This window comes from Rhinatrema bivittatum, chromosome 2 (assembly GCF_901001135.1).
Source record: "Rhinatrema bivittatum chromosome 2, aRhiBiv1.1, whole genome shotgun sequence".
In the NCBI taxonomy this organism is placed as follows: domain Eukaryota; kingdom Metazoa; phylum Chordata; class Amphibia; order Gymnophiona; family Rhinatrematidae; genus Rhinatrema; species Rhinatrema bivittatum.
The window spans coordinates 338,981,430-339,007,950 of NC_042616.1; the positions used below are offsets into that span (position 1 = coordinate 338,981,430).

General features: G+C 45.6%; 1 protein-coding gene across 2 annotated transcripts in view; it reads right to left on the reverse strand.

Annotated features, from left to right (window-relative positions):
- LOC115084669 (zinc finger protein RFP-like) overlaps positions 1–26,521 on the reverse strand; it is a 64,502-nt gene that overhangs the window by 18,737 nt on the left and 19,244 nt on the right. The window contains exons 3-5 of one of the 2 annotated variants that reach the window (XM_029589848.1): positions 8,521–8,748; positions 4,993–5,015; positions 1,682–1,791 (exon numbers count right to left, since the gene is read on the reverse strand). In XM_029589848.1, coding sequence (XP_029445708.1) covers positions 1,682–1,791; positions 4,993–5,015; positions 8,521–8,748 — 361 coding nt within the window. The remainder of the gene's footprint in view (positions 1–1,681; positions 1,792–4,992; positions 5,016–8,520; positions 8,749–26,521) is intronic. The other variant, XM_029589849.1, reaches the window with a different exon arrangement.

Genomic DNA, 26,521 nt, shown 5'->3' on the forward strand with positions numbered 1-26,521 from the left:
CCTGCCGGGCCAGCTTCTTTTTTGTGGGAAAAAAAAGGCAGTTTGCTATGCCCGCACATTGACTACCATGGGCTCAATATAATTACCAAGAAGAACTGATACCCTCTCCCATTAATTATAGAGCTCTTCGACCATCTCAGATGGGTGCATATATTTACCAAATTTGATCTGCGAGTGGCATACAACTTGATTAGAATCTGAGAGGGTAATGAATGAAAGACCACTTTGAGTACCTGGTGATGCCCTTTGGGTTATGCAATACCCCTACGGTCTTTCAGTTTATGGTCAATGAGATTTTTTAGGATTTTCTCTATTCGCATGTAGTGATATATCTGGATGATATCCTAGTCTTATCAAAATCACTAAGGGAACATCGAGATCATGTGAATCAAGTTCTCCAGAGGCTCCATGAGCACCACCTTTATGCAAAGTTTGAAAGTGTACCTTTAAACAGAAGGAATTCTCATTCCATGGTTAAATCATTTCCTGGCAAGGCCTATGCATGGACCTGGAGAAACTGAAAGCCATCCTGAAGTTGCCTCGACGTGGGCCTCAAAGCCCTGCAGCACTTCCTCGGGTTTGTGAACTATTACAGGCAATTTATCTATGGCTACTCGACACTGACTCTTACTAAAAAGGGTTCAGATACCAAGAATTGAACTGACAGCGCTATCCAGGCATTTCAGTGCCTCAAGGAAGAATTCACCCATAATCTGTGCTTGCACCACCCCTGGCCTGATCTCCTGTTTCTGACTTCTTGCATTGGACCTGACCATGCTTGCCTGCTGCTTGGACCTAACCTCTTGATTTATACCTGACTCCACCTGTCTGCTGCCTGCTCTGAGCCTTGGCCTGTCGCCATTATCTCCAGACTGCTGCCTGTCCTGACCCCGGCATGCACTTGGACTCGTGCTCTCACTTCCACCCTAGGGACCTGCCTGCCAGCTGCCAGAACCCAAGAGCTCAACCTATGGGGAAGGTGGCTGGTATAAGTGAAGCTCCAGTCTGCCCGCTTCAGGGCGCATTTTCCAACTGTTGTCATAGGATCTGTAGGTTCACCTTTGAGGCTGTCAAAGCAGTAAGGGCTCACTCCCATGCTACTTGAAATATGAAATCAGTTAGTTTTTCTTCCATGGCTTTGACATACTGGCTTTGTGCTGGAGCTGCACCATGGTCACAACCAGTGATGATGTCACAGAAAAAGGTATGTCTTCTGTCTCCTTCTGCTACTAGGGGGAGAAAACCCATACATCAGGACTGGTATAGCAAGATTCAAGGAAAGGAAATTATCAGGTAAGGCTAAATGTTTCCATATTATTTCTTTAATAAAATAATTTTCCATCATCTTATACATAGTTAAACATCAGGAAACAATTTATCAGATTTTTATTTCCACAGGTTTGTATATAAAATATATTAAGAAAAAATATATATTTAGATTTAAAATGTATTTCATATGATAAATTTTGCAATATAGAGATTTTGTCAAGTGTAAGAGAAAGTGAGAAAATAAAAAATAGGAGAACATGGGGGCAGGAGCACAAGCAGAGAAATGGAAAGAAAGTAGAAATGTCTCAACTGCACAAACTGCTTGTAAATCTATATCTGATAAACTCATATATTTGCTAATAACTTAATACAATATAGAAATCAAAAGTTTAAAAGCATGATTCTTCCTTACCTCCAAACCTTGTGATACATGTCTTCAATTGCTCAGGATAGCTCAGATGAATACCCATATTCAGGTCAGTAGAAACAGCCTTTGATTCTGGAAACTGCCCTTTCTGATATCTATAAGTAAGAGAGTCACTGAGATTATTTTTGGAGAGATTCACCTTTAGGGGAAAGAGCTGGGACAAGTGAAAGGAATTAGATATACCTATTGGTAAAAGAGTCACTGGGATTATTCTGGGAAATCTTCACCCCAGGGGACAGAGAAGGGAAAGGCGATGCGAAATATACCAATGGACAGTTGTAATTTTCTAATTAAATGGTACCAGACTAGGTCCAGCAGTGGCTTTCACATTCCAATTTTTCCCAATGGGGAAAAAGAAGCAAGTTCAAAAAGATTCCAGGTTGCTGAGAAAAGATTTCAGGTTTATACCTTATTGGCAAGAACTGGTAACCTGCACTAAGCAGTGGTTTAACCCAAAACCTCATTGAAATGATTGTATTGTGCTTCCAAATAAGGAACTGGGGTAACCTGCATGAAGCAGCAATTATACTTATGGATAAGAAAGTCACTGGGATTATTCTGGGAGATGGTCATTTGCAGGAGATAGAGATGGGACAATTGCTGGGAAAGAGATATACCAAGGACCCTTGGTTTCCCATGATCATGTGGATCTAGCAAAGTCTGCATAATCTGGTCATTGTTATAGAAGTTACTAGTAGGGATGTGAATCGTTTTTTGACGATTTAAAATATCGTCCGATATATTTTAAATCGTTAAAAATCGTTAGAGGCGATATATAATAGGAATTCCCCCGATTTATCGTGAAAAATCATAAATCGGGGGAAGGGGAGGGGAAGGGGAGGGCGGGAAAACCGGCACACTAAAACAACCCTAAAACCCACCCCGACCCTTTAAAATAAATCCCCCACCCTCCCGAACCCCCCCAAAATGTCTTAAATTACCTGGGGTCCAGTGGGGGGGTCCCGGTGTGATGTTCCACTCTCGGGCCACGGGTGCATTTGATAGAAATGGCGCCGGCGCCATTTTGGTTCCTGTCCCCCGACGTCGCGAGCGTAGGAGATCGCTCCCGGACCCCTGCTGGACCCCCAGGGACTTTTGGCCAGCTTGGGGGGGCCTCCTGACCCCCACAAGACTTGCCAAAAGTCCAGCGGGGTCCGGGAACGGCTGGCGCCATTTTGCAGTACGGCAACACGATTCGAGTGCAGGAGGTTGTTCCCGGACCCCCGCTGGACTTTTGGCAAGTCTTGTGGGGATTTTGCAATACTCATGGGGGGATACTCATGTGGGGATTTTGCAATACTCATGGCGATTTTGCAATACTCATGGCGCCGCCCGTATGGCCATATTGCCGTACTGCAAAATGGCGCCGGCCATATGGCCGGCGCCATTTTGCAGTACGGCAACACGATTCGAGTGCAGGAGGTCGTTCCCGGACCCCCGCTGGACTTTTGGCAAGTCTTGTGGGGGTCAGGAGGCCCCCCCAAGCTGGCCAAAAGTCCCTGGGGGTCCAGCGGGGGTCCGGGAGCGATCTCCTACGCTTGCGACGTCGGGGGACAGGAACCAAAGGTAGCGCCGGCGCCATTTCTATCAAATGCACCTGTGGCCCGAGAGTGGAACATCTCACCGGGACCCCCCCCCACACTGGACCCCAGGTAATTTAAGACATTTTGGGGGGGTTTGGGAGGGTGGGGGATTTATTTTAAAGGGTCGGGGTGGGTTTTAGGGTTGTTTTAATGTGCCGGCGCCATTTCTATCAAATGCACCTGTGGCCCGAGAGTGGAAGATCACACCGGGACCCCCCCACTGGACCCCAGGTAATTTAAGACATTTTGGGGGGGTTCGGGAGGGTGGGGGATTTATTTTAAAGGGTTGGGGTGGGTTTTAGGGTTGTTTTAGTGTGCTGGTTTTCCCGCCCTCCCCCGATTTACCCGATATTTAAAAAAACAAAACTGCGACGATCCAATTCCCTCCCCCCCCCCAGCCGAAATCGATCGTTAAGACGATCGATCACACGATTCACATCTCTAGTTACTAATCTCTGCAGAATCACTGGAAACCATTTGTGCTATTCTGCCCCAATCCAAAACTCCTGTTGCTTAGAGTAGGTGTCACAAACCTTTTCTCTTTTCTCTCTTCAAGTGTGGGGAGGTGTTAAAACAAGTCACTGATCCATCAGAAGCTGTAGTGACAGCATGCACTAATTGAAGGGACTGCTGGCTCACATGTGCTTATGGACCTTGTCCTCATGGTAGTCAGGGAGAGGTGTGGACACACATCAGGCAGTTCAGTCCCCCACAATTACTGCATGCTGCTAGTGCTAGATCAGACTGCCCCAAATTCTCCCTCCTCACTACGGTTTAGGGGATACTAATTCTGGCAGGACAGGGATGGGAAAGAGTTCCATAAAATGGAGTTTCATGCAGGATGCAGAGGGGATTCATGGAGAGGCAGATTGGGAGCGAATAGATGAGGTCCAGATGTTGATGGGAGAAAAGTTTGGTCATGGCAGGCAGAAAAGAGGGAGAGTAAAGATAGGAAAGAGAGATAAGGTCTGCGAGTCTCCTTCTCTCTCATAGTAAATTTCAGTAGAAAAAGACCCATCTAGTCTGCCCAGCAAGGTTTTTAGGGTTGTAATTGCTGCTTCATGCAGGTTACCCCAGTTCTTTTTTTGGAAGCACAATACAATCATTTCAATGAGGTTTTGGGTTAAACCACTGCTTAGTGCAGGTTACCAGTGTTTTATTTCCATGTCCTTGCCAATAAGGTATATACTGTGTTTATCCCATGCTTTTCTTGAATCCTAATACTATCTGTCTCCACAACCTCCTCCATTAGGGCATTCCATGCATCCTCCACCCTTTCCATAAAAAGATATTTTCGGATGTTTTTGCATCTACCTCCTTGTAGTTTCAAGCTATGATCCCTAATTCTATAGCTTCCTTTCCATTGGAAAAGGTTTATTTGTGTATTAATATCTTTCAAATATTTAAATGTCCATCCTCTCCTCTAAGGTATACATGATCAGGTCCTGAAGTCTCATCTCATACGTCTTTTGGTGAAGACTCCACACCATTTTAGTTGCCTTTCTCTGGACCTCCTCTCCATTCTTCCTCTCTCCTCCATTTCCTCTCAGAGCTTCCTCCCATCTTTAATCCTCTCTCTCCTCACTCAATCCTACCTCCTCCCCCTATTCCAATACTATTTCTCCCACTCTCGCACCAGTCAATGAGCTTCTATTTTTCCCATTAAAAAAAAATTATACAGACACACAGAAAAGGTCAGAAAAGTAAGTGTACCTGCTCAGGGTATCCTTCACATCCTAGAGGGGAAATAAGACAAATTATTTCTAGTTCCATTCCACGGATTATGAGCATTCATTTCATTTTAATTTCATTTGATTGTAAAGCCTGTTGCTGATTTAGTGTTCTTTGTAAACCGAGGTGATGTTTTTAACGTGCTGCGGTATATAAAAAAATCACTAAAAAAATCACTAAATAAATAAATAAATAAATAATATAATATACTGTAGGGTATTCCATACACAGTCCTAAAATCACAAAGTAGTTGGTTTATGGAGAAAATAAACTTTAACTAATGTCATAGGATTATCCCTCCTGTTTCCCAGAGGCAATAAACAATTTGCTAAGGGGCCAAGCATTGGGAGCTCCAAATAAAAGATACATGAGAAGGAATAAGAAGAAAGGATGAATCTGATGGATTTTCTTATAAGAACTCCTCTGGTGAAAGGAGAAAGGCCAGATAGAATGAGACTCTTATTAGCTTCTACTTCAAGAGATGGAGCTGTTGGTGAGGGCTGGGTATATCCTACCACACTCGATGGTAACTTAACAGTGCTATTGTGGCTGTTGAAGCAGAGCTCCAGGAACTGAATGTGATATTAAAGTTAAGTTTCTGTTCCCCACTCTAGATCCTACCCATAGACATTTTATTTACTGGAGACAGAAAATAAAAGAGATGTGTAACTGGCTTGTATAACTACTTCCTAAAATAGTTACAGACTAATAATAGATCCTCAGCACTCTGTCCATTGAAGATAGAAGTTTAATTAATTCTAAATGCAACTGAATGAAAGTAAAGATTTCTCCCAAAAATGTCTTCTCTCTTTATTCCCTGTAATGAAGTTTCTAAATCCAAACATTTCACATTAACAATATATTGGTATACAAGAAGATGAAACTCTTGGAATTAGCAAGAAACCTGAGTGTGTATTTTTTACCATAAGGAAAGAATCCATCAATGGATCCAATTCTGGTCTGACCACTCATGTGGCCTGAGGATGAGCAGTAAGCCAAAAGATGTGATCAGACAACAGACATTTTCTCATAACAATGTGGAGATCTTTGCCAATGCGCTTTCCAGAGAGAAGATCTCACAATTACAAGAACTCGAAGAAGTGAAACCCTTCTACAAATCCCTCCTTCTCTCTAAGGCAGAATCTGTGTGCTGTAATTGGCTCCCATGGGGTTTATAGTCATCTGCATGCTGTAGGGAAAATTCTTAGTCATGTGATTAACTGCAATGCTATTAGAGTAATTTCAAACTTGCAGAAAACAACCCAAAGGACCATATTCAAAAGCATTTGGCCGGCTAACTCAGGTTAACTGGCTAAATGAATATTTGGGCACTTATCTGGCTAAATTCCAGCTGGCTAATAACTGGGAGGAGTTGATTTAGCCAGCTAAAGTAACTAACTCTGATATTCAGATAGCCGGTTAACTTAGCTTGCTAAGTCTGGTGGGGCTAAAGACCTGACCTAAAGTTGGCTGCTATTGTTAAGGTAGCCAACTATAATCAATAGTGTGGCTGCACTATTGAATATATCTCCAAAGTTTGCCAGATAAGTTTATCTGTCTAAGGGAGTTATTTTCTAAGCGTTTATCGTGTGCGTTAGGGCCCTAACTCACGCGATAAACCCCTATCGCACGTGAAAAGGGCCTTTTCGCATGCGATAGGATGGAAATAAGCTGGAGGGGAGGAGTCGGGGTGGGGAGGGGGAGGGGGAGGAGTCGGCCGCGGCACCACTGCCGGCGATAATGAGAGGGACATTATCGCCGGCAGTAGCACGGCAAATAGCACCACCTTTTACGGTGGTGCTATTTGTGCGAAAGGCTGTGGTGTGAACGGCTGTGGCCTTTCGCAGGCCTGCCCCCCCTTTCGCCCCCCGCCCCTTTTTCGCTGGATTCATCATTCTGCAAAGAATGATGAATCCAGCCCTAACTTTGCTATCTGGACTCTTGTCTGAATTTGAACCTCCAGATTTTCAAACACAAGATATTCAATTAAATTCTGTTTGAATATAAGGTTGTTATGTAGGTAAATACCTGCATGTAACTTTACCCATTGTAAAATGAAGCGTAAAGTTTTATGTGTAAACAGCTTGCTGTTTTTTAATTATCTCTTCTGAAACTTTAAGGTTTGCTCATAAATCCATAGTACCACGTCCCTTCCCCTCCTGAAATTCCCCCAGAACACTTCATTTTTATGAAGCCAAATGGAAATTATTTCAAGGAGAAAGAGTGGCTTAGTGATTAGAGTAGTGGGCTGAGAGCCAGGGAAAATGTCAGGCCTTCACAGCATTAAGAGGTAAGGGACCATCTTATTTGCAATCTTGCCTCTTTCTATATTCCTGGTCATTCTTTAAGATCTCTAACTGAGGCTCAAGTGTGTACATGGTTTCTTAAGATTTTCCATTTAGCTATGTTTAGGAATCCTGCATTTTCATCTGAAGAAGCTGCACTTCGGAATACTTCACCACTAGAATGTCAAATAGAAATAAATCATTTGAAGTTTAAATATTGCTAAAGGCATGGATTTTTTAGAAAGGCATTTTCTGGTCAGTAAAATTAGGAGACTAATATATGGAATATTTCCTTCTTGCGATAAAAATAAATTATCAAGATTTTGTTCCTTGTATTAGGGCTGCTCTGATTTTATAATAAGTATAAAACATGAGCAACCCTAATACAAGGTTTTATCTTTGTATTAATATATGTCGGCAAGGATTTTATTTTTTATTAGAAAAGAGTGTTGTAAGGCATTCATTGATGCTACAAACAACTAGAACTCGCACATGGTCAATCCCTAACCTCCAGTTGTTATAATTGTTGTTATTGTTATTTTTACGTTATCCTCCGCATTTGTATTATGTACTGTATGCTAGGGGGGCGTCGGGAGGTGGGTAACCAATGAAACGGTGCCATACTCTGGCATTTTCTTTTCAATGATGCTGAATGTTGTATATGTTTGACACCAATAAAAACGTTTACGCAAAAAAAAAAAAAAAGAGTTGTAATATTATGTGATATTTTGTGATCTAGATTTATTATAGGGCCCTGTCTGACCTGGGTGTGCATTGGGTTTTAAATTTATTCCTGCATAAGATTTCATGTTGATCCCTGATTATGGAGTTGTCAGGTTTTGAGCACTACATTATTTACATTTTTATGATTTTATATTTGGTTGTAATTTTGTTAGCTGTATAGGATGCTGCTGTACTGTGCTTTGGGTGAGTTTTTAGAAAGATAAATGTTAAATCCATTTAATAAATAAATAAAATAAAACCTGGGTTGAAATCCCAATGACACTCCTTGGGTAACTCAATTTCTCTTCTTTTGATGTATGTATCTGCTTAGTTTGTAAGCTCTTGGGGGTAGGAATTTATTGTATCTGAATTCTGTAAGCCACCTTGAGCATCCTTTGGAAAGATGGGCTAAAAATCTGAATTATTATTGATATGTTATGTGAATTCCTTGAGTCCTGTGGCAGATCTGTAACTTCCATAGAAATATATGTGTAGGTGTCACCTTCAGTAACTCAGCAGCTGGCTGCTGACTCTTCTCTATCTCTGAGATCAGTCGCGTGAGGGAGAAAGTTTGCTTCTCTAGCTGAGTCACATTTTCCTTGATTTTCTGGAGAATCTTCTTCATTTTCTTTTCCAGTCTTGAGAGAAGGTTCTTCTTTTCCTTTTTCAGAATCTGCAGTAATTCTTCAAACTCAGACACAATTTTCTGTCTCTTGATCTCTGTCTCACTCTGGATTAAGCAAAGAGATATAAATCTCAGTAACACAGACCACAGGGTAGTGTTTTTGTTGCATAGAGCGCTGAATACAGTCCTGCGATCTCTTTTGTTAACAGAGTCCTACCAAGCTTTGTGTCAGCAGAAGCTACACAATCAGAAACTGTATCACAGGGCTTTCAAAAGACAATTAAAAGCTACACGTGGAAGGAGAGGCCTAGTGATTTGAGAGTTCAAATGCCACTCCCCCCCCCCCTCCCCCCCGATGTTCCTTGTGACCTTGGGAAAGTTTCTCTGTCTCCTGTTGCTTCAAGTACTCATTAGGTTTGGATTCATCCAGCCATGGTGTTTTTTCACGGGAAGGGACCCACTATCACAGGGGGTGGGTATAGTGATAGTGGGCCCCTTCCCTGAAAAAACATTGTAGTTGTATTGCTGAGTTGTTTTCTCATGCAGTAAAATTCCATGGGGCGAAACAACACAGTATCTGCCATTTTCATCGATGGCAGCTCCCAAATCACGGGGCTGCCATTGCCTTAAAGGGCCAGGAGGAGAGAAAAAAGACCTTGGCCAAAAAAGTCTAAAATATACGGAGGACAAACTTGACCCTCTTCCTCACCCAGGGCCGCCTCGAGTTGAGGACCCAACATCCAAACATCCAGATCCGTCATGCAAGTTTGCATTATTTATTTATTTATTTATTTATTTATTTATTTTGCTGTTTTCTATACTGGCTTTCACGACCAGGGGTCGCATCAAACCGGTTTACATTTAACAAGTCGTGAGTTGAACAGAGAACTTAAGCAACTAAACAGGTGCAGGAATTGTAGTTACAATAAACAAGGAAGAATACAACTGGGAGAATAGGAAGAAGAAGAAGAAAGGGGGACAATTGATAAAAACACATTTACAAAGGATCTTTACATAATATACAATATAAAGCCAAGTTTGAATGAAGTCATGGGCTGAGTTAAGTCGAAGATGCATAAGATAATAAAGTGATGTCATGATACTGGAATTATGGGATGCCGTTAACTAGGGATGACTAACTTAAGGGATGGTATTAACATGGGTCAGTCTTTAATCTGAAAGGCTTTTTTAAAAAGCAAGGTTTTTAGCCTTTTCCTAAAAGTTAGTAGGCACGGTTCCTGGCGCAGCTCGGATGAGATGGAGTTCCATAAACGTGGTCCTGCTGTTGATAGTGCTCTGTCTTCGAGTGATTTGTGTTGGAAGGTTTTTGCATGTGGAACCTGTAATGCTTCTTTGTAACATTCCCTAGTTGGTCTGACAGTGGTGTGTTTTTCGAGGGGAATTTGAAGAATTAATGGTGCGTGATGCTGGATGGCTTTGAAAATGGTGGTAATGGACTTGTACATAATTCTGTATTGAATCGGTAGCCAGTGGAGAGCTTTCAGGATCGGGGTGATGTGGTCGAATCTCCTGGAGTTGGTCAGAATTCTGGCGGCTGTGTTCTGCACCATCTGTAAAGGTTTTGTATGAGAAGCAGGGAGGCCTAGTAGAATGGAATTACAATAATCCAGCTTAGAAAAGATAATTGCTTGAAGAATTGTTCTGAAGTCGTGGGAGTGGAAGAGTGGTCTGATTCTTTTGAGGATGTATAATTTGTGGAAACAGTCCTTGGTCGTTTGGTTAATAAATGGTTTTAGGTTTAGGCGGTTATCGATGATAGCTCCTAGGTCTCTTACGTGTGTGGTTTGCAGGTTGGCTGGTGGGTTTGTGGTGATACTGTTGTTTTCATGGGCTAAGATGAGGAATTCCGTTTTAGAAGCATTGAGAATTAAGTTCAGACTGTTAAGGAGGAGTTTAATCTCAGGCAGCTCTCCCAGAATTCTAATGTGTTTGTAATGGATTCTTTTATGGGGATTACGATCTGAACGTCGTCTGCAAATAGGAAGTGTTTCAAGTTTAGTTTAGTAAGGAGGTGGCAGAGTGGGAGCAGGTAAATATTAAAAAGGGTGGGTGAAAGGGAGGAGCCCTGTGGAACCCCTAGCGAAGATGGCTGGTAATGAGATTCTTTGTTATGGATTTTTACCTTGTAACCTCTGTTCTCCAGGAAGGTTTTGAACCAGGTATGTTCAGTGCCTGAAACTCCGATGTTTGCTAGTTGGTTTAGTAGGATGTGATGGTTGACCGTATCGAATGCCGCCAAAAAGTCAAGTAGAATTAGAAGGAATGCGTGTCCTTTATCAATGCCGGCTAGGAGGAAGTCTGTGAGAGAGAGTAGTAGCATTTCCGTGTTTGCTGCTCTGCGGAATCCAAATTGGTTGGGCGATAGTATATGGTGATCCTCAAGGTAGTTAGCTAATTGTGTATTAACCAGTTTTTCCATGATTTTTGATATGAACGGGAGATTGGAAATGGGGCGGAAATTGCCTGGATCGTTGGTGTTAAGGTTTGGTTTTTTGAGTAGTGGTTTGATTGATGCCGTTTTCAGGTCATCTGGGTAGATACCCTGAGCTAGGGAGCAATTTATAATGTCGGCTAAAGTTTTAGAAATGGTATCCGGAATTAGTAAGAGTATTTTGGTAGGGATTTGGTTGAATGGGTGTGATGATGGTTTCATTTTCTTCAGGATCGTTAGTATGTCAGCAGTAGAGATGGGTTCGAAAGAGTTGAGAGCGATGTCTTTGTTTGGATGAAGATATGTAGTGTAGGAGGATCCGTTTGCGTTAGGTGTCAGCTTATTAAGGAGGTCAGAGATTTTTCTGTTGAAGTAGAGAGCCAGTTCATCTGCTTTAGACTGTGCTAGGTCCTCTGGGATGGCTGGAATGATGGTTCTTGTGAGACTAGACACGTAGTTGAATAGAGCTTTCGAGTCAAATATAAGGTGATGGATCTTGTGGGCGTAATAGTCTCTTTTAGTTTTCAATGTACTGTTTTTGTAGAGGTGGAGGGCACATTTGTATTCCTGTAGTGATGCGAGTGAAGGGGCTTTTCGCCATTTTTTTTCCTTCTGTCATAAAGTCCGTTTGAGTTTTCGCAGTTCCTCGTTGAACCAAGGTTGATTCTTTGGCGCATTGTGCTTGGGATTATTTGATGTTAGGGGACATAGCGTGTTAGCTACTGATTCAGTTATTTTGGACCAGGATTGGACGGCTGAGTTGGGAGTGGAGACGTCTACGAGCGAAAGATCTGGGGCTAGATGCTTGGCGAGGTGTTCTGAGGGACATGTTTTCCTGTATATAAATGATTGGGAGGGGGGAGAATTGTAGCTTGGTTTTAACAGTGAGAATGAGGTGGAGATTAATGTATGGTCTGACCATGGGACTTTATTGCATTCCGGGTGTTCTGGGAGTGAGATGCTGGAGTTAGTAAAGATAAGGTCCAGCGTGTGACCCGCTTTGTGTGTGGGTTTGTTAATTTGTTGCTTAAAACCCAAGGCTGCCATGGCCGTGAGAAAGGTTTCGCAGTTGGGAGAGAGAGGGGATTTATCCACGTGAAGATTGAAGTCTCCCATGATAATGGCGGGTGAGTCTAAGTTTAGGTGAGTTGTTATGATTTCCAGAATTGGAGAGGAATCGCATTCAAGAAGGGTTGGGGGGGGCGTAAACTAAGAGAATTTGAAGAAATTCCGATTTAAAGAGGCCTATTTCGAGTTTGGATGGTGATTTGATCGGATGATGAGTGAATCTCAGGGATTTTTTTACTGCTAGGAAAATACCCCCGCCTCTTTTTTTTTGCCTTGGGATGGAGAAGAGGTCGTAGTTTTGGGTAGGAAGTTGGTTTATGAGGGCGATGTCCGCTGTTTTGAGCCATGTTTCAGTTATGGCGCAGAAGTCTGGGTTGTTATCTTGAAGAAGGTCGTTGAGAATCAGCGTTTTGTTTGTGAGCGATTGAGCGTTGAAAAGGATGATAGTGAATAATGTGAGTCCTAAAAGCTGTGTGGTGGGGGAGATCATGATCGGAATGAGAGATTTGTACGTGAGTGGCCGGTTGATCATTGTAGATGTTGTAGATGTTTAGAAGGCCTGCTGAGGAGATATTGAAGATGTCGTAGATGTTCAGAAGGCCTGCTGAGGAGATATTATAAATATAATATATATTGTCTCCTAGAAGATATTATAGATATAGTATATAGTCTCCTAGAAGATAAAGTGGCCGTTTGGGGTGGCGATAGGAGAGGTGTCTTGGCCTCTATGAATTTTAGAGTGAAGAAGATTCCCTTCTAGATATTCTTTCTCCAATATGTCGTCCTTTCTGAGCAGGAGGAGTTCTGTGTGGCTGAGTCCTGTTGTGGCTGGATGGGTGTTGTATGGAATTGGATGTGAGCTGGATGCAGCTGGATGGGTATTGAGTGGGTCCTGGATGCAGCTGGATGGTGTTGAGTGGGTCCTGGATGCAGCTGGATGGTATTGAGTGGGTCCTGGATGCAGTTGGATGGTGTTAAGTGGGTCCTGGATGCTGCTAGATGGTATTGAGTGGGTCCTGGATGCAGCCGGATGGTGTTGAGTGGGTCCTGGATGCTGCTAGATGGTGTTGAGTGGGTCCTGGATGCAGCTGGATGGTGTTGAGTGGGTCCTAGATGCTGCTAGATGCTGCTAGATGGTGTTGAGTGGGTCCTGGATAATGGCGGAGGACCCCCAACCCAGTCCTAAAGTCTAAAAATGGTGGGCTAAAGTCCCCCCACCCTCCTTCCATATATAACCAGACACGCATTTATACTCCTCCTGTATCAACAAATACCCTTTTTGTTGGTATATAGTGGTTTCCTACCCCATCCCCTGAATCCTGCAAGATGCAAGAATTATTGGGTTCAAGTGGGCCCACCCTGAGCCCCCTCCCACACCCCATTACCTTAAAAATACAAAATCCTCCACTTTAAAGGTCACGGGGTGCCCCCTATCCCTGGACCCGGTTGGCACCATTTTCCAAAAAGGTGCCAACCTGTCTTTGCCCCAATCACATGACTGGGGCAAGGACCAGGCATCGGACTATGGCCATGGTCTGGAGGGAAGAGGGAGAGAACTACTATATACCAACAAAGGGTTATTTGTTGATATGGGGGGTTGGGTGTGCCAGAGTGTAAATGCCTGCCTGGTTATATATGGAAATGGAGGGACCTTAGCCTGCCATTTTTAGGCAGGGGGGCTTGAGTTGGAGTTCTCTCGTCATGTGAACTTGCACATTGGATGTTGGGGCTGCCACTTGATCTGGCCCTGGGGTAACTAGGGGTGTCAGGTTCAACCCCTGCACAATTTTTATACTGTAGGCCTTTTTTTTTCCCCAGGGTCGGATGTTTAAATCGAAAGTGGGAGTATCAGGACCCGTTGTTAGGGTCCCGAGACTCCCACGTTAGATTAATGTTTTCTCAGGATATGTTGTCAAATTAACAGGGTTGACAACTTTCTAAGCCAGTCGCGTTAATTTATTAACATGAGATTGCCTATTCATGAGCTGCTTTGCATGGAATTGCAAAATTCATGCATGCAAATCCCACGCAAAGCAGGTAATTGTAATACGGGAGGGAATCTAGGCAGGGCTATGCAAAATGTCTGGTATATCACATGATATTGCCATGATAGGGCTACATCCTGTGATAAACAGCATATATCACTTGATATATGCTGCTTACCATGCATTGGAGCCCTACTGTGGCTTGATGCATCTCCCAGTTAGAATGTAAACTTTTTATGGCATGGCCTTATCATACCTGCAAAACGTCAACTGCTTTGAGCTAAAAAAATGCAAAGGTAGTTTAGAATCACAAACCTATATTGGTACTATTACTTACATTAGATGAACAGATGAAAATCTTATTTGGCTGATTTTACAAAGTTCATTTAAAAATAGAGTTTGCAACCTGCAGTGAAGAGGGCAATTTTAAAAACCATTTGTGCTGCTAAATATTGATTTACCTGGGTCACTTGGGCCTTGTGAAGGGTGCCCTCTCTCAATCTGGCTAAAAATGCACGCTAGATCCGACTTTCAGTTGCATTTGGGGGAGCTATTCCAGGGAGTGTGATATTTTGGCGAGCTTAGAAAATACTGTGCACAGATTATATTTTCAGATCTATGTGCACAATTTCTGCCCCCCCCCCCCCCCCAAAAAAAAGAATTCTGTACCCACAAACAGCAGGGGCAAAACTCTGCAGCAAACCTGGGAACTCTCCGGATTTGGCCTAGAGACTCAAACAAGTTACAGGATCTCCAGGCCAACACTCTCCAGGTGCCCTGTTTGCAGAAGAACATAAGATCATAGGAACATAAGATATGTCATACTGGGTTAGACCAAGGGTCCATCAATCCCAGCATCCTGTTTCCAGGTGGCCGGTCTAAATCAAATGTACCTGGCAAGTACCCAAACATTAAATAGATCTCCAGCTACTGTTCCTTATTGATTAATAGCAGTTTATGGATTTTTCCCCTAGGAATTTATCCAAATCTTTTTTAAACCCAGCTACACTAACTTCTGTAACCACATCCTCTGGCAATGAATTCCAGAGCTTAACTATGCGCTGAGTGAAAAATCATTTTCTTCCATTTGTTTTGCTAACTTCTTGGAATGCCCCCTAGTCCTTCTATTATCTGAGAGAGTAAATAATCAATTTACATTAACCTGTTCAAGTCCTTTCATGATTTTGTAGATCTCTATCATATCCCCCCTCAGTCATCTCTTCTCCAAACTGAATAGTCCTAACTTCTTTAGCCTTTCCTCATAGGGGAACCGTTCCTAGCCCCTTATCATTTTGGTTGCCCTTCTCTGCACTTTGTCCAGTGCAACTATATCTTTTGTGAGAGGTGGTGACCAGAATTGCACACAGTATTCAAGGTGCAGTCTCACCAAGGAGCACAGAATAAAGAGTGGCTGGAGCATCATGGGCCCAAATGAAGAGGTGCTTTGGGGCTACGCAGAGAAGAAAAACAAGGAGCAGTGGCTGCTCCCATGTGGCAGGGTGAGGAACAACAGCAGCATTGGCCCCTCCTAATGGGGAATAGAAACGGACAGCATCAGCCCCTCTGATCAGATGCAGGAAGAGCTGCAGTGTCAGGCTCACTTAGGGAAAATGAAACAGGGGGAACCCAGGCCTGCACTGCAGAAGGAGGAAGAAAAGGAGCGATGGTCCTGCAGGCCTGGGGAAAAAGGAGGCTGCTATGGCCAATGGAGATCGAGATTAGGAGAGAGAATGAGTGTGCATGTGTGTGTATGGAAGAGAGTGAGTGCGTGTGGAAGAGGGAGAGGAGTGTGTATAAGAGTTCATGTGTGTGTGTGTGTGAAGGAGGGAGAGGAGTGAGTGTGCTTGTGTGTGTTAGAGGGAGAGGAGAGTGCATTTTTGTGTGAGTGCATGTGAGTGTGAGAGGAGTGTATGTGTGTGTGTGTGTGTAAGAGGGAAGAGAAGCAAGTGAGTTCCAGTGTTAAGAATAAGTATTTTGCAGTTAATCAATGGATAAGTCTGTGCTGTTTTTCTAAAGTTCTTGGGGAAAGTATTAAGCTTGCATTTTTGTACCTGTGTGCTTTAAAGGGGTTGATTTAAAAACAAAACAGAGAAAAAGGTAACAAAGTGCTTGGCTAGAAACTATATTTTTGTGACTCTGAAGTAAAACTTCCTGAGTCTTTCTGTATTAGGAAGTGGCATGGTACCTTTGAATTAGAGTCCTTAAGTTTTTCCTGCAAATAATATCAACTGTTTGTTTCCCTCCCTCCCTACCCCTCTACCTACCCACCTGAGTCTATTTTCTTATATAGTCTTCTCTGGACTCCTTCCTAATTATCTTCAGTTATGTCATCTCCCATTACATAGTAGTTCCTTATTGGTCATGCTAAACCATTAAAAGCCTCGGGGCTGGACCGATTTAGAGGTGAATTCTATAAGATTCTATGGGATGTGCTTCCTCCAATACTTGTTAAAGTTTTTCCTGCCTTGGTAAGCAGGGGGTTATACCCATTGGGGGAGAACTTGGCACAGATTGTTGTAATTCCTACGAAAGGTAAAGATGATACCTCACCAGCATCATACTGGCCCATATCTTTCCAAAATTTTGATCAAACGTTGTTAGCCAAGATTTGAGCAGACTGGTTGGCACTGCTTCTGCCTAAGATATTTTGACATGGTCAGGTGGGTTTTGTATGGGGGAGGCATGCCTTTACTAAAGTCCAATTGGTGATGATGGCACTCACTCGTTGTAGAAGACTTAAAGAACCCTTCCTTGTGATTAGTTTTGATGCTGAAAAAGCTTTTGATTGGGTTGAGTGGGATTACTTATTGCCAGTTATGGTTAAATTAGGGATGGTTGGACAATTTAGGGAGGTGATTAATTTGCTCTACTCTAATCCCAAAGCCTATGTCATTACTAATCAATCCAGGTTGGACACTTTCAGCATTAGAAGAGGTACTAGGCAAGGTTGCCTTCTATCTTCCTTGTTGTTTTTGTTGTTCTTAGAACTCTTTCTATGTTCTTTTAAAGAGAAAGTACATATACAGAGTATACAACTAGGGTCATATCACTTCAAATATACAGCTTTTGCAGATGACATTTTGGTGTTCCTCACTAATCCATTACCATCCTTGCAATGTTTGCTGGAGCACTTTTCCGCTTTTGGGCACTTTTCAGGCCTAAAGTTGAATATGGAAAAATCTGAAGTTTTGGCATTTCCTTTTTCTTTGCAGACATGTTGGGGACAGGATTTTCCACTTAAATGGGCAGGTGGGGTTTTTAAATATCTAGGGATATACATATACACTAATCCAGCTGAACTTTACCACCTTAATTTGGATCACCTTGTAGACTATACTAAGGGAGAGATTCTATTCGTGGCGGGCCTTGCCACTTTCATTGGTGGGTAGAATAAATCTATACAAAAAGCTGGTTTTTTCCCATTGGCTCTATGTGCTTCAGCAATTACCCCTCAATTTGCTGAAGAGAGACCATGCAATGCTGGATTCTTTGATTAGAGAATTTATTTGGCAAGGAAAGAAGCCCTGTATTCCCCTTGAGTGTCTGAAACAGGATTGGGGGCAAGGAGGCTTAGCTCTACCAGATTTAGCAGAACATGATTTTGCCAGTCTTCTATGTATTTTACTAGATTGGCTCTACCCCTAATGTGATTGCATAAATTTAGAGGCAGAGAGTTTTGAGTGGCCCCATTAGATTTAAAATATGTATTGAATGCTCCGTCCACTAAACTACCTAGAGGGATAGCATGCTTTGTTCTAATTGCCCCCATTAGGTGGGCTTAGAAGCAGTTGACTACCTTATACCAGCAGTTGTCTCACTATTTAGAGTTGTTGCCCCTCCAAGGGAATTAGGATTTTCTACCTGGCAGTCACTCTAAAGATTTTTTGAAACAGAAAGCATGTGGTATTCCTGTACATACTCAGATCAGTCCAGACCAGTGGGTTATACATTCCCACCAGCAGATGGAGTCAGAGAGCAAAGCTTCGAGGCACTGGTATCCCAAGTGTGCCACCTACAGCTCATCAGTATTTCTCTGACTCCTGCAGATGGTGGTCGTGTATACCTGCAGCTCTGTGTAAGACAGATTTTTCTTGCTCCCTGAGGTGCTAGGTTCAGTGTCTGGGCCAGCCCTCAGGTAGAGCCAGGCGAACAGGGGGTTGGTTACCCCTGGCGGTGCTAGCCCGTGTGGTTCCGGGTTCCCTGATAGCCAGGGGACTGGCTCCCTCAGCGACCCTCAGTGTGTGCAGTACAAGGAAGTAGCCCCTTTGGGGATTTTTTTCTATTATTCTTAGCTTAGGCTTTAATTTTTTTCTGTTACTAGAAGTTTAAGTTTTTGTGTAAAAAAAAACCAGCTCCAATTTCCCTGTTCACCGCGGCTCCCGGGGTAAATCAGTCTGCCCAGTGGTGCAGAGCCAGGCAGACCCCTAAAGAGGAGGGGAGAGTGTTTCAGCCCTCGTAAGAACCTCGAAGGACGTTTTTAGGATCCCTGCCTCATTTTTAACACCGGCTCCGGAGCTATTTTTACCACGGTGGCCATTTTGGTTTTTCTTTTTCGACCTCCCACGTGGCTCCCCAGCATTCCTGGGGCCGATTTTCACAGCTTTTTTGGTGCGCATCACCAGGGCTGGGTGGCAGCACCTGTTTTCTTCCAGGGGGCTAGTAATATGCCCTTTTTTGCAGGAGGAACATGGCAGAAACTCCTTTGGTGGAACCCTGTAAGGCTTGTGGGGTATGGTCATTTTATTTAGACCCCATGTCACTGTGCACGGACTGTGCACTGGGTGGGGAAGGGCCCTCAGACAAGAGGACCAAACCTAAAAGGTCTGCATGCAGGTCAGGCTCAGCGGCTGGGTCTACCGGAAGGAGCCCAACCCCCACTGCAAACCCTGTAGAAAAGGTCTCCCAGGATGACCCTCCCCCACTGTCCCCCACTGCGTGGACTCCGAGACCGGAGGAATTGAGAAACACAGACACTGATTCTAGCAGTGATGAGATGGGATCAGGGGGATGGCTAATAGGCAATTCAATTTCAACGCCACCAACAGGCGTTACATTTACCTTGTTAACATCAACTGATAGTATTCCTTCAATTAATAAAAGGTCTTTTCTTCCTTTTCTTTCTTCTTCAAATTCTAATAATCAGTCTCCTGGTTTTCCTAACTTGACTGAATATCTTGAAAATTCTTCTAAAATTCCTGACTGTGCCACATTAGTAGTTACTCTTTTTGCTATGCAGGATCTGAGTAAGGTTATGCATAGTTTCATTAGGAATTTTCGTCTTTATTTTATGGTTTACACGTGCGGGTGTTTCCTGACCTCTCTCAAGTAACCCAAGAAAGAAGAAGTGTTTTTCTCTCATTTAGAAAGAAGCTATTTCTGTAGGCTGTACTTTTTCATTAAGGTATCCTTGTAAATGCTTTATTAACTATAATAATGACTGCTTTGTTCTTTTTTATCCAGAACAACTTACGGCTTTTTTAGATTCCAAATGACCCGTAACATCTTCTCTAGTACCAATCTAAAATATTTGTGGCATTGTCAATCTGCTCTCATGTCTGGCTCTCCTCTGGCATCCGGACCTCTGGACCCCTGCCTCATTCGGACCGCCTCAGTCCCTCAGATACCTCTGCTGGTCCCTGGCTACCTGATTACTGATTTGACCTGATTACTGGCTTTGACCCTTGCTTCGTTGGAACTACGCACTGGATGGATTCCCGTCCTTGGCTCTCGCTCCACTGCACTTTGACTAGCTCTGCTGCCTGCCTCGACTCCAGCCAATTCCCGACTATGCCTTTGGTATCTCTTGGACTTGGCCCTCTCAGGCTCCGGCCTTCTGCTGTCTGGGCGATACCTGCTCTTGTGTTTGCCTCTCCTCTGGAGCCCGGGCCTCTGGACCCCTACCTCGTTCAGACCTGCCTCAGTCCCTCAGATACCTCTGCTGGTCCCTGGCTACCTGCTGCACCACCTACTGGGAGTAGTCTCATGGACCAGCTGGCCCCGGCACCCAAGGGCTCAAACTGTGGGGAATGTGGGCTGGTATTGGCGAAGCTCCAGTCAGCCTCTGCCTCCTAGTCTGCTCTGCCTCAAGAGGGTTGGGACCCATGGGGCTTGCCCAATGGGTAGCATCAACCCCACCTCGGCCCAAGGGTCCACTACCAGTGCAACAGGTTGCCAAGGCTATGGACTCTGCGGAGCCATCTACCCTCCAGGCAATTCCGGGCCTGGCTCTGATGATCCAGGAACAGCAGCGGTTCCTAGAGGCGCTGGCCTCTTCCGTTGAGCGCCTCCATGTCCATCTAGATACCCATGCTGGTCCTACAGCACAGACGTCTGCTCTGTCCAGCCCTCAGCCTTCATCCTCACCCTCCAGGGCTCTGCTAGCCCTACCTGCTCCACCCCATTTCAATGGGGACCCCAGGCTCTGCAGAGGGTTTATCAACCAGTGCTATATGCAGTTCTCTCTGCAACCTTCCATCTTCCAGGATGAGTTGACGAAGGATACCTTCATTCTTTCACGTCTAGAAGGCAAGGTGCTGGCATAGGCATCTCCCTTGTGGGAGTGTTCGGACTCTCTCCTCCAAGAACTGTCATGCTTTGCGACTGTCTTTCATTGGACCTTCGACGACCCGGGCAGGCAGGCTGTAGCTAATTCCAGTCTCATACATTTACGGCAAGGCCAACGAGTCCTCAACAAATATATAATCGAGTTCCGAACTCTTGCCACAGAATTGCCTTGGCAAGAGGATTGCCTCTGAGCCATTTATCTGGATGATCTGTCATATCAACTCAAGGACGAACTCGCAGCCCACGAGCTACCACCTTCCCTTGAGGACCTTATCAACCTTGCAGGCCACATCAACCACTGCCTCCAGGAGCGTCACCGAGAAGTTTGGTCGCTCCGACACCCCACTGCGGAACATTCCCACTCTCCATCTGCAGCAGGGTCCACTCCCAGCAGAACCCTGTCACCTACCAAAGCAGAAGAACCCATGCAGCTGGGCCAAGGGCGTCTGTCCCTGGAGGAATGCCTCGGACAGAGGCAATCGGGTCTGTGCCTGTACTGCGGGGCTTCGGGCCACCACCTCCTGTCTTGTCCAGTCCATCCGAGAAACTCCCAGGCCAAAGTTTAGTTGGGGTCTGAACTCGGGCACTATTACCCCGGCCCCTCAACTGACACTGCCAGTCACCCTGACCTGGGACTCTCGCTCCTTCCCAGCCCTGGCTCTGATGACTCAGGAGCAGGTGGGAAATTCATCATCAAGGACGTGGTGCACCTCCTAGGCATTTGCACTCGCACTATTGAGACACCACTACTCATTGTCTCCATTCACGGTGACCTGCTGCCTGGAAGGATCTCCCGAGTGATGGAACCCATCCGTCTCCTCACTGGAGCTCTACACGAAGAAGAGGTCAAGCTCTTCATGCTAGAGAAATCCATCCATCCAGTGGTCTTGGGATTACTGTGGCTTCAGCACCACTCCCCCTGGTTTGACTGGGAAACCTTACAGCTCACCGAATGGAGCCCAGCCTGTCGTCAGACGTGCCTCAAGAAGGTGGCACCTTCTCCCGCGATTCCCCTCGTGATGGCTATTTCTAGTCTTCCTCCTCCATATGCTGACTTCGAGGATGTATTTTCTAAGCAGAAGGCAGATATACTTCCGCCTCTGCGCAAGTTTGATTGTCCCATTGAGTTGCTGCCGGCAGTACGCCTCCTAGAGGTAGGACCTACCCTCTGTCTGTGCCCGAAACCCGAGCGATGTCAGAATATATACAAGAGAACCTGGCTAAAGGTTTCATCCATCCCTCTACTTCGCCCGTGGACTTTTTCTTCGTCACAAAGAAGGATGGGTCGTTTCGACCAATTATTGATTACCACGGCTTAAATGCCATACCAGCAAGGACAGGTACCCTTTATCGTTAATCACGGAGCTGTTTGACCGCCTCCAGGACACCACCATTTTCACCAAATTGGATCTGCGAGGTGCCTATAACCTGGTCCGTATATGTCCTGAGGACGTCTGGAAAACAGCATTCAATACCAGGGATGGACACTACGAATATCTCGTAATGCCATTTGGACTTTGTAATGCCCCTGTGGTATTCCAACGCATGATAAATGAAATCCTCCATGACCTCCTATACAGCAAGGTTGTCGCGTGGATGACATCCTCATCTTTTCGAAGACTTGACAACATACCATGCTGATGTTCTCACAGTGCTCCAGTGCCTAAGGGAGAACCATTTGTTCACCAAGCTTGATAAATGCCTTTTTGAAAAGTCCAGCTTGCCTTTCCTAGGCTATATCATCTCTCAACAAGGCTTCACGATGGATCCCAGCAAGCTACAGGGCATCCAAGACTGGCCCAGACTGTGGGCCTCTGGGTCCTCCAGAGATTCAAGGATTCACTAACTATTATCACCACTTTATAGCAAACTACTCCCTGCTGGCAGCATCCCTCACAGCCATGACCTGTAAAGGCAGCGACACCAAGAATTGGTCTCCTGAAAACCCTTGCTGCCTTCTAGAGCCTAAAAGACGCCTTCCTTTCAGGCCCTTGCCTGCACCACCTGAATCCGAACTGCCCCTTCATAGTGGAAGTAGACGCCTCGGCAATAGAGGCTGGGATGGTTCTGAGCCAGCACTTGACCCAAGGAGTCCTCCATCCATACTCATTTTACTCCTGCACGTTCTCCCCCGCCGAACAAAATTACGGCATAGAGGATAGAGAACTGCTCGCTATCAAGCTCGCCCTCGAAGAGTGGTGTCCCTGATTGGAGGGCACTCAGTTTAAATTCACAATCTTTACCGATCATAAAAATCTCGAGCATCTTCGACATGCCCAGTGTCTCAATGCTCGCCAGGCCCACTAGGCACTCTTCTTCTCCCGGTTTAACTTAGAGCTCCGCTATCGTCCGGTGGAGAAGAACCTCAGAGTGGATGCCTTATCCCACTCCTTTGAGCCTGAAGACACCCAAGATGAGCTGTGTCACATCATTGACCCGGCTAGCATTTGCCTGCCACCGTTACTGTTCCAGCCGGGAAAACTGTGGTACCTCACCAGCTCCGAGAGAAGGTCTTGCGCTGGGTGCATGATTCTAAATTGGCTGGTCACCTAGGATGTGCCCGAACTCTATCGCTCCTCTAACGATACTATTGAGGGCCCACCATGTCTTCTATTGTGCCCAACAGAAGCCACCCGTAGGTTGCCCCTGGGGACTTCTCCAGCCACTACCTGCACCTGAAGAGCCTTGTACCCTCTTGTACACAGACTTTGTGGTGGACCTTCCAGCATCTAAGGGGAATATGGTCATTTGGGTTATCGTGGACTGATCCTCCAAAATGGCTCATTTCTTTCCTTTGCCTGCCTTACCATCGTCCCTGGAGCTAGCAAATCTGTTCTTTTTACACATCTTTCGCTTGCACGGCCTGCCCATGAATATTGCCTCTAACAGGGGCCCTCTGTTCGTCGTCCGCTATTGGCATTCTCTATGTAAAAAATTTGGGATCACCATCAGCTTGACTACAGCGTACCATCCCTGGCCAATGGCCAGGCTGAGCGGATGAACCACTCATTCAAGAGTTTCCTCCATGCCTATTCCAATGACCAACAAGACAACTTGGTGGAACTACTTTCCTGGGCAGAATTCTCCCATAATTCTCATATTGCAGCAGCTACCGGAGTCTCTCCATTCTCACTCGTGTATGGCAGACAACCCCGGCTCCCGCTGTAGTCTCAAACCCGTGAAGAAACCATCGGACTGTTTGGGAAATTAGGGCCCTCTGAGAACTCAAATTGCTAATTTTTCTTGTTTCTGTTTCTTTTAGCTCCTCAGCTGCGTTGTGATGGTGTGATACTTTTCATAGAGAATGATAAGTATCAAAGGGGGGAATGAAGGGGTCTGAAGGCTACAACTTGACAAAGGCCAACCTGAAACTCCTGCCAAACAGGACTTCATGTACCAGAATTCCCTGCTTCATGACGGGTTTACTTACAGTCTGCAATACAGCTGTAATTAGGACATTGAGAAACTCTCTGTCAGCACATTGCACATTTTCATTTTTTTGGCTTCGCTGTTCTTATTCTCTGATAAGCTTTCACTGCTGTAACCTAGATTAGAACAATGGATGTATTATGTGACGGGCTGTATTGCTGCAGACTCGCAAATTCCTTTCCAGAACTGCAAGTTCCAGCAGCCTCTCCTGCAGAACATGGGAGAAGTTTCACGAAAGTTCCAGGGTGTCTAGGGAGGGGGTCAGTAGCCCCTTCAGCCGGAATATGCTTGCTCAGCAATGCTTAGAACGCATGTGTAAAAGATAAGAACTGTAAAGTGCATAAGAGTCTGCTCCTGAAGGGGAGGGGCATGCAGTTGTACTAAGCCTTTGTCTTAGCTGCATCTTGCTGGCAATAAAAGTCTATCTTTACGGATCAGTTGTCTGGGCTTCCTTTCTGAGATTAGAGACGGTTACACCGCTACCGATTCCTCTCTTGGTGCCTTCACCTGCAGGCCAGGCCACAGCAGATGCCCTCCAGACACTTTGGACCAGGACTAACCTTCGTCTGTGCCAGGCCGCGGCTTGAGCCAAGAAATCCACAGACACTTGGCGTCGACCGGCTCTAGAATTCCAGCCAGGCCAAAAGGTTTGGCCTAGTACTCAGTACATCCGACTCAAGCTTCCCTCACAGAGATTTGCACCTAGATTTATAGGACCATTTCTGGTCACCCAACGTATTGGACCAGTCATGTACCAGCTCCGTCTGCCACCAAGCTTGGGAATACACAACGCTTTCCACGTCTCCCTGCTTAAACCACTGGTACTCTCCTGGCCATCACGTAAGGCTCCCGAACTTACCCAGGTTGCTTCCGAGACTGATACGGTCTATCAAGTCCATGATGTCTTAGATGTCCGCAGAAGAGGCCACCATTGGGAATACCTTTTATCCTGGGAGGGCTATGGCCCCGAAGAGAACTCATGGGAGCCAGCAAATAACATTCTGGACAAGGGACTCCTCCTCTGGTTTCATCATGCCCATCCAGGCAAACCCAGGCCTCCAAGAGGGGGGCATAAAGGGAGGGTACTGTTGCGTGTCCCTGTTGTGGCAGGCCCATGACCAGGCCTACTCACCTCTGGTGCCTGGCTCCTGGCCCGTCCTCCCTGGCAGCGGTGGCTAGCTGCTTATGCTCCTGCATTCCTGCTGCCTTCTCAGCCTCCCTTGGTCTCTCTGCGGCTCCTCAGGCTCTCCCTGCTCTTCCACGGACACTTCCAGTTCCAGGCGGGTCTCCCCACTTGTGCCACGGGGAGATGCCACCGTCCAGCGACCTGCTCCCTCCTAGGCGCACGCATGCGCGCCTCTTCTACCTTTAAAGGACCCGTGACGGGAATCCAACCCGCAGCCCCGGGTGATGACATCATCAGGCCCTGTTACTTAAGGCAGGGCCCGCCACTCGTTCCTTGCCTTGGCAACAGGTCTCCACACTTGTCATCTGCTCGTTGCTCATCCTAGTTCCTGACCTCGTTCCTGGTTCCTGTTCTTGACTTCATTCCTGGTCCCAGTTGCTGATTCCGTTCCTGGTTCCTCCCTAGCCTTGATTGTACTGACTACTGGCTTTGACCCCCTGCTACTTTTGGATCACGCTTGGACCAACTACTGGCTTTGACCCCTGCTACGTTTGGACCATGCTTGGACTGATTACTGGCTTTGACCCCTGCTAAGTTTGGACCACACTCAGGACTGATTACTGGCTTTGACCCTTGCTTCATTGGAACTACGCCCCAGATGGATTCCCGTCCTTGGCTCTCGCTCCACTGCACCTTGACTAGCTCTGCCGCTGCCTCGACTCCAGCCTGTTCCCGACTACACCTTCGATATCTCTTGGACTTGGCCCTCTCAGGCTCCGGCTTTCTGCTGTCCGGGCATCACCTGCTCTCATGTCTGGCTCTCCTCTGGCGCCCGGGCCTCTGGATCCCTGCCTTGTCCGGACCTGCCTCGGTCCCTCCGATACCTCTGCTGATCCCTGGCTACCTGCTACACCACCTACTGGGAGTCATCTCATGGAGGCCTACCTAAGACCAGCCGGCCCCGGGACCCAAGGGCTCAATCTGTGGGGATCGTGAGCTGGTATTGACAAAGCTCCAGTCGGCCTCCACCTCCTAATATGCTCCACCTCCCGACGGTGGGGACGGGTAGTGTCAACCCCACCTTGGCCCAAGGGTCCACTACCAGCGCAACACAGAGCGGCAGTTAGTAACCTTAACATCCTTGATGCTTGTGACTCAACAGCAGTGGAAGGTGGAGGAAGGAAAAGGGAAATTGGATTCAGATGACTGCCAACACTAGGATCTAACTTTTTCGGTCTGAGGTACTGATACGCA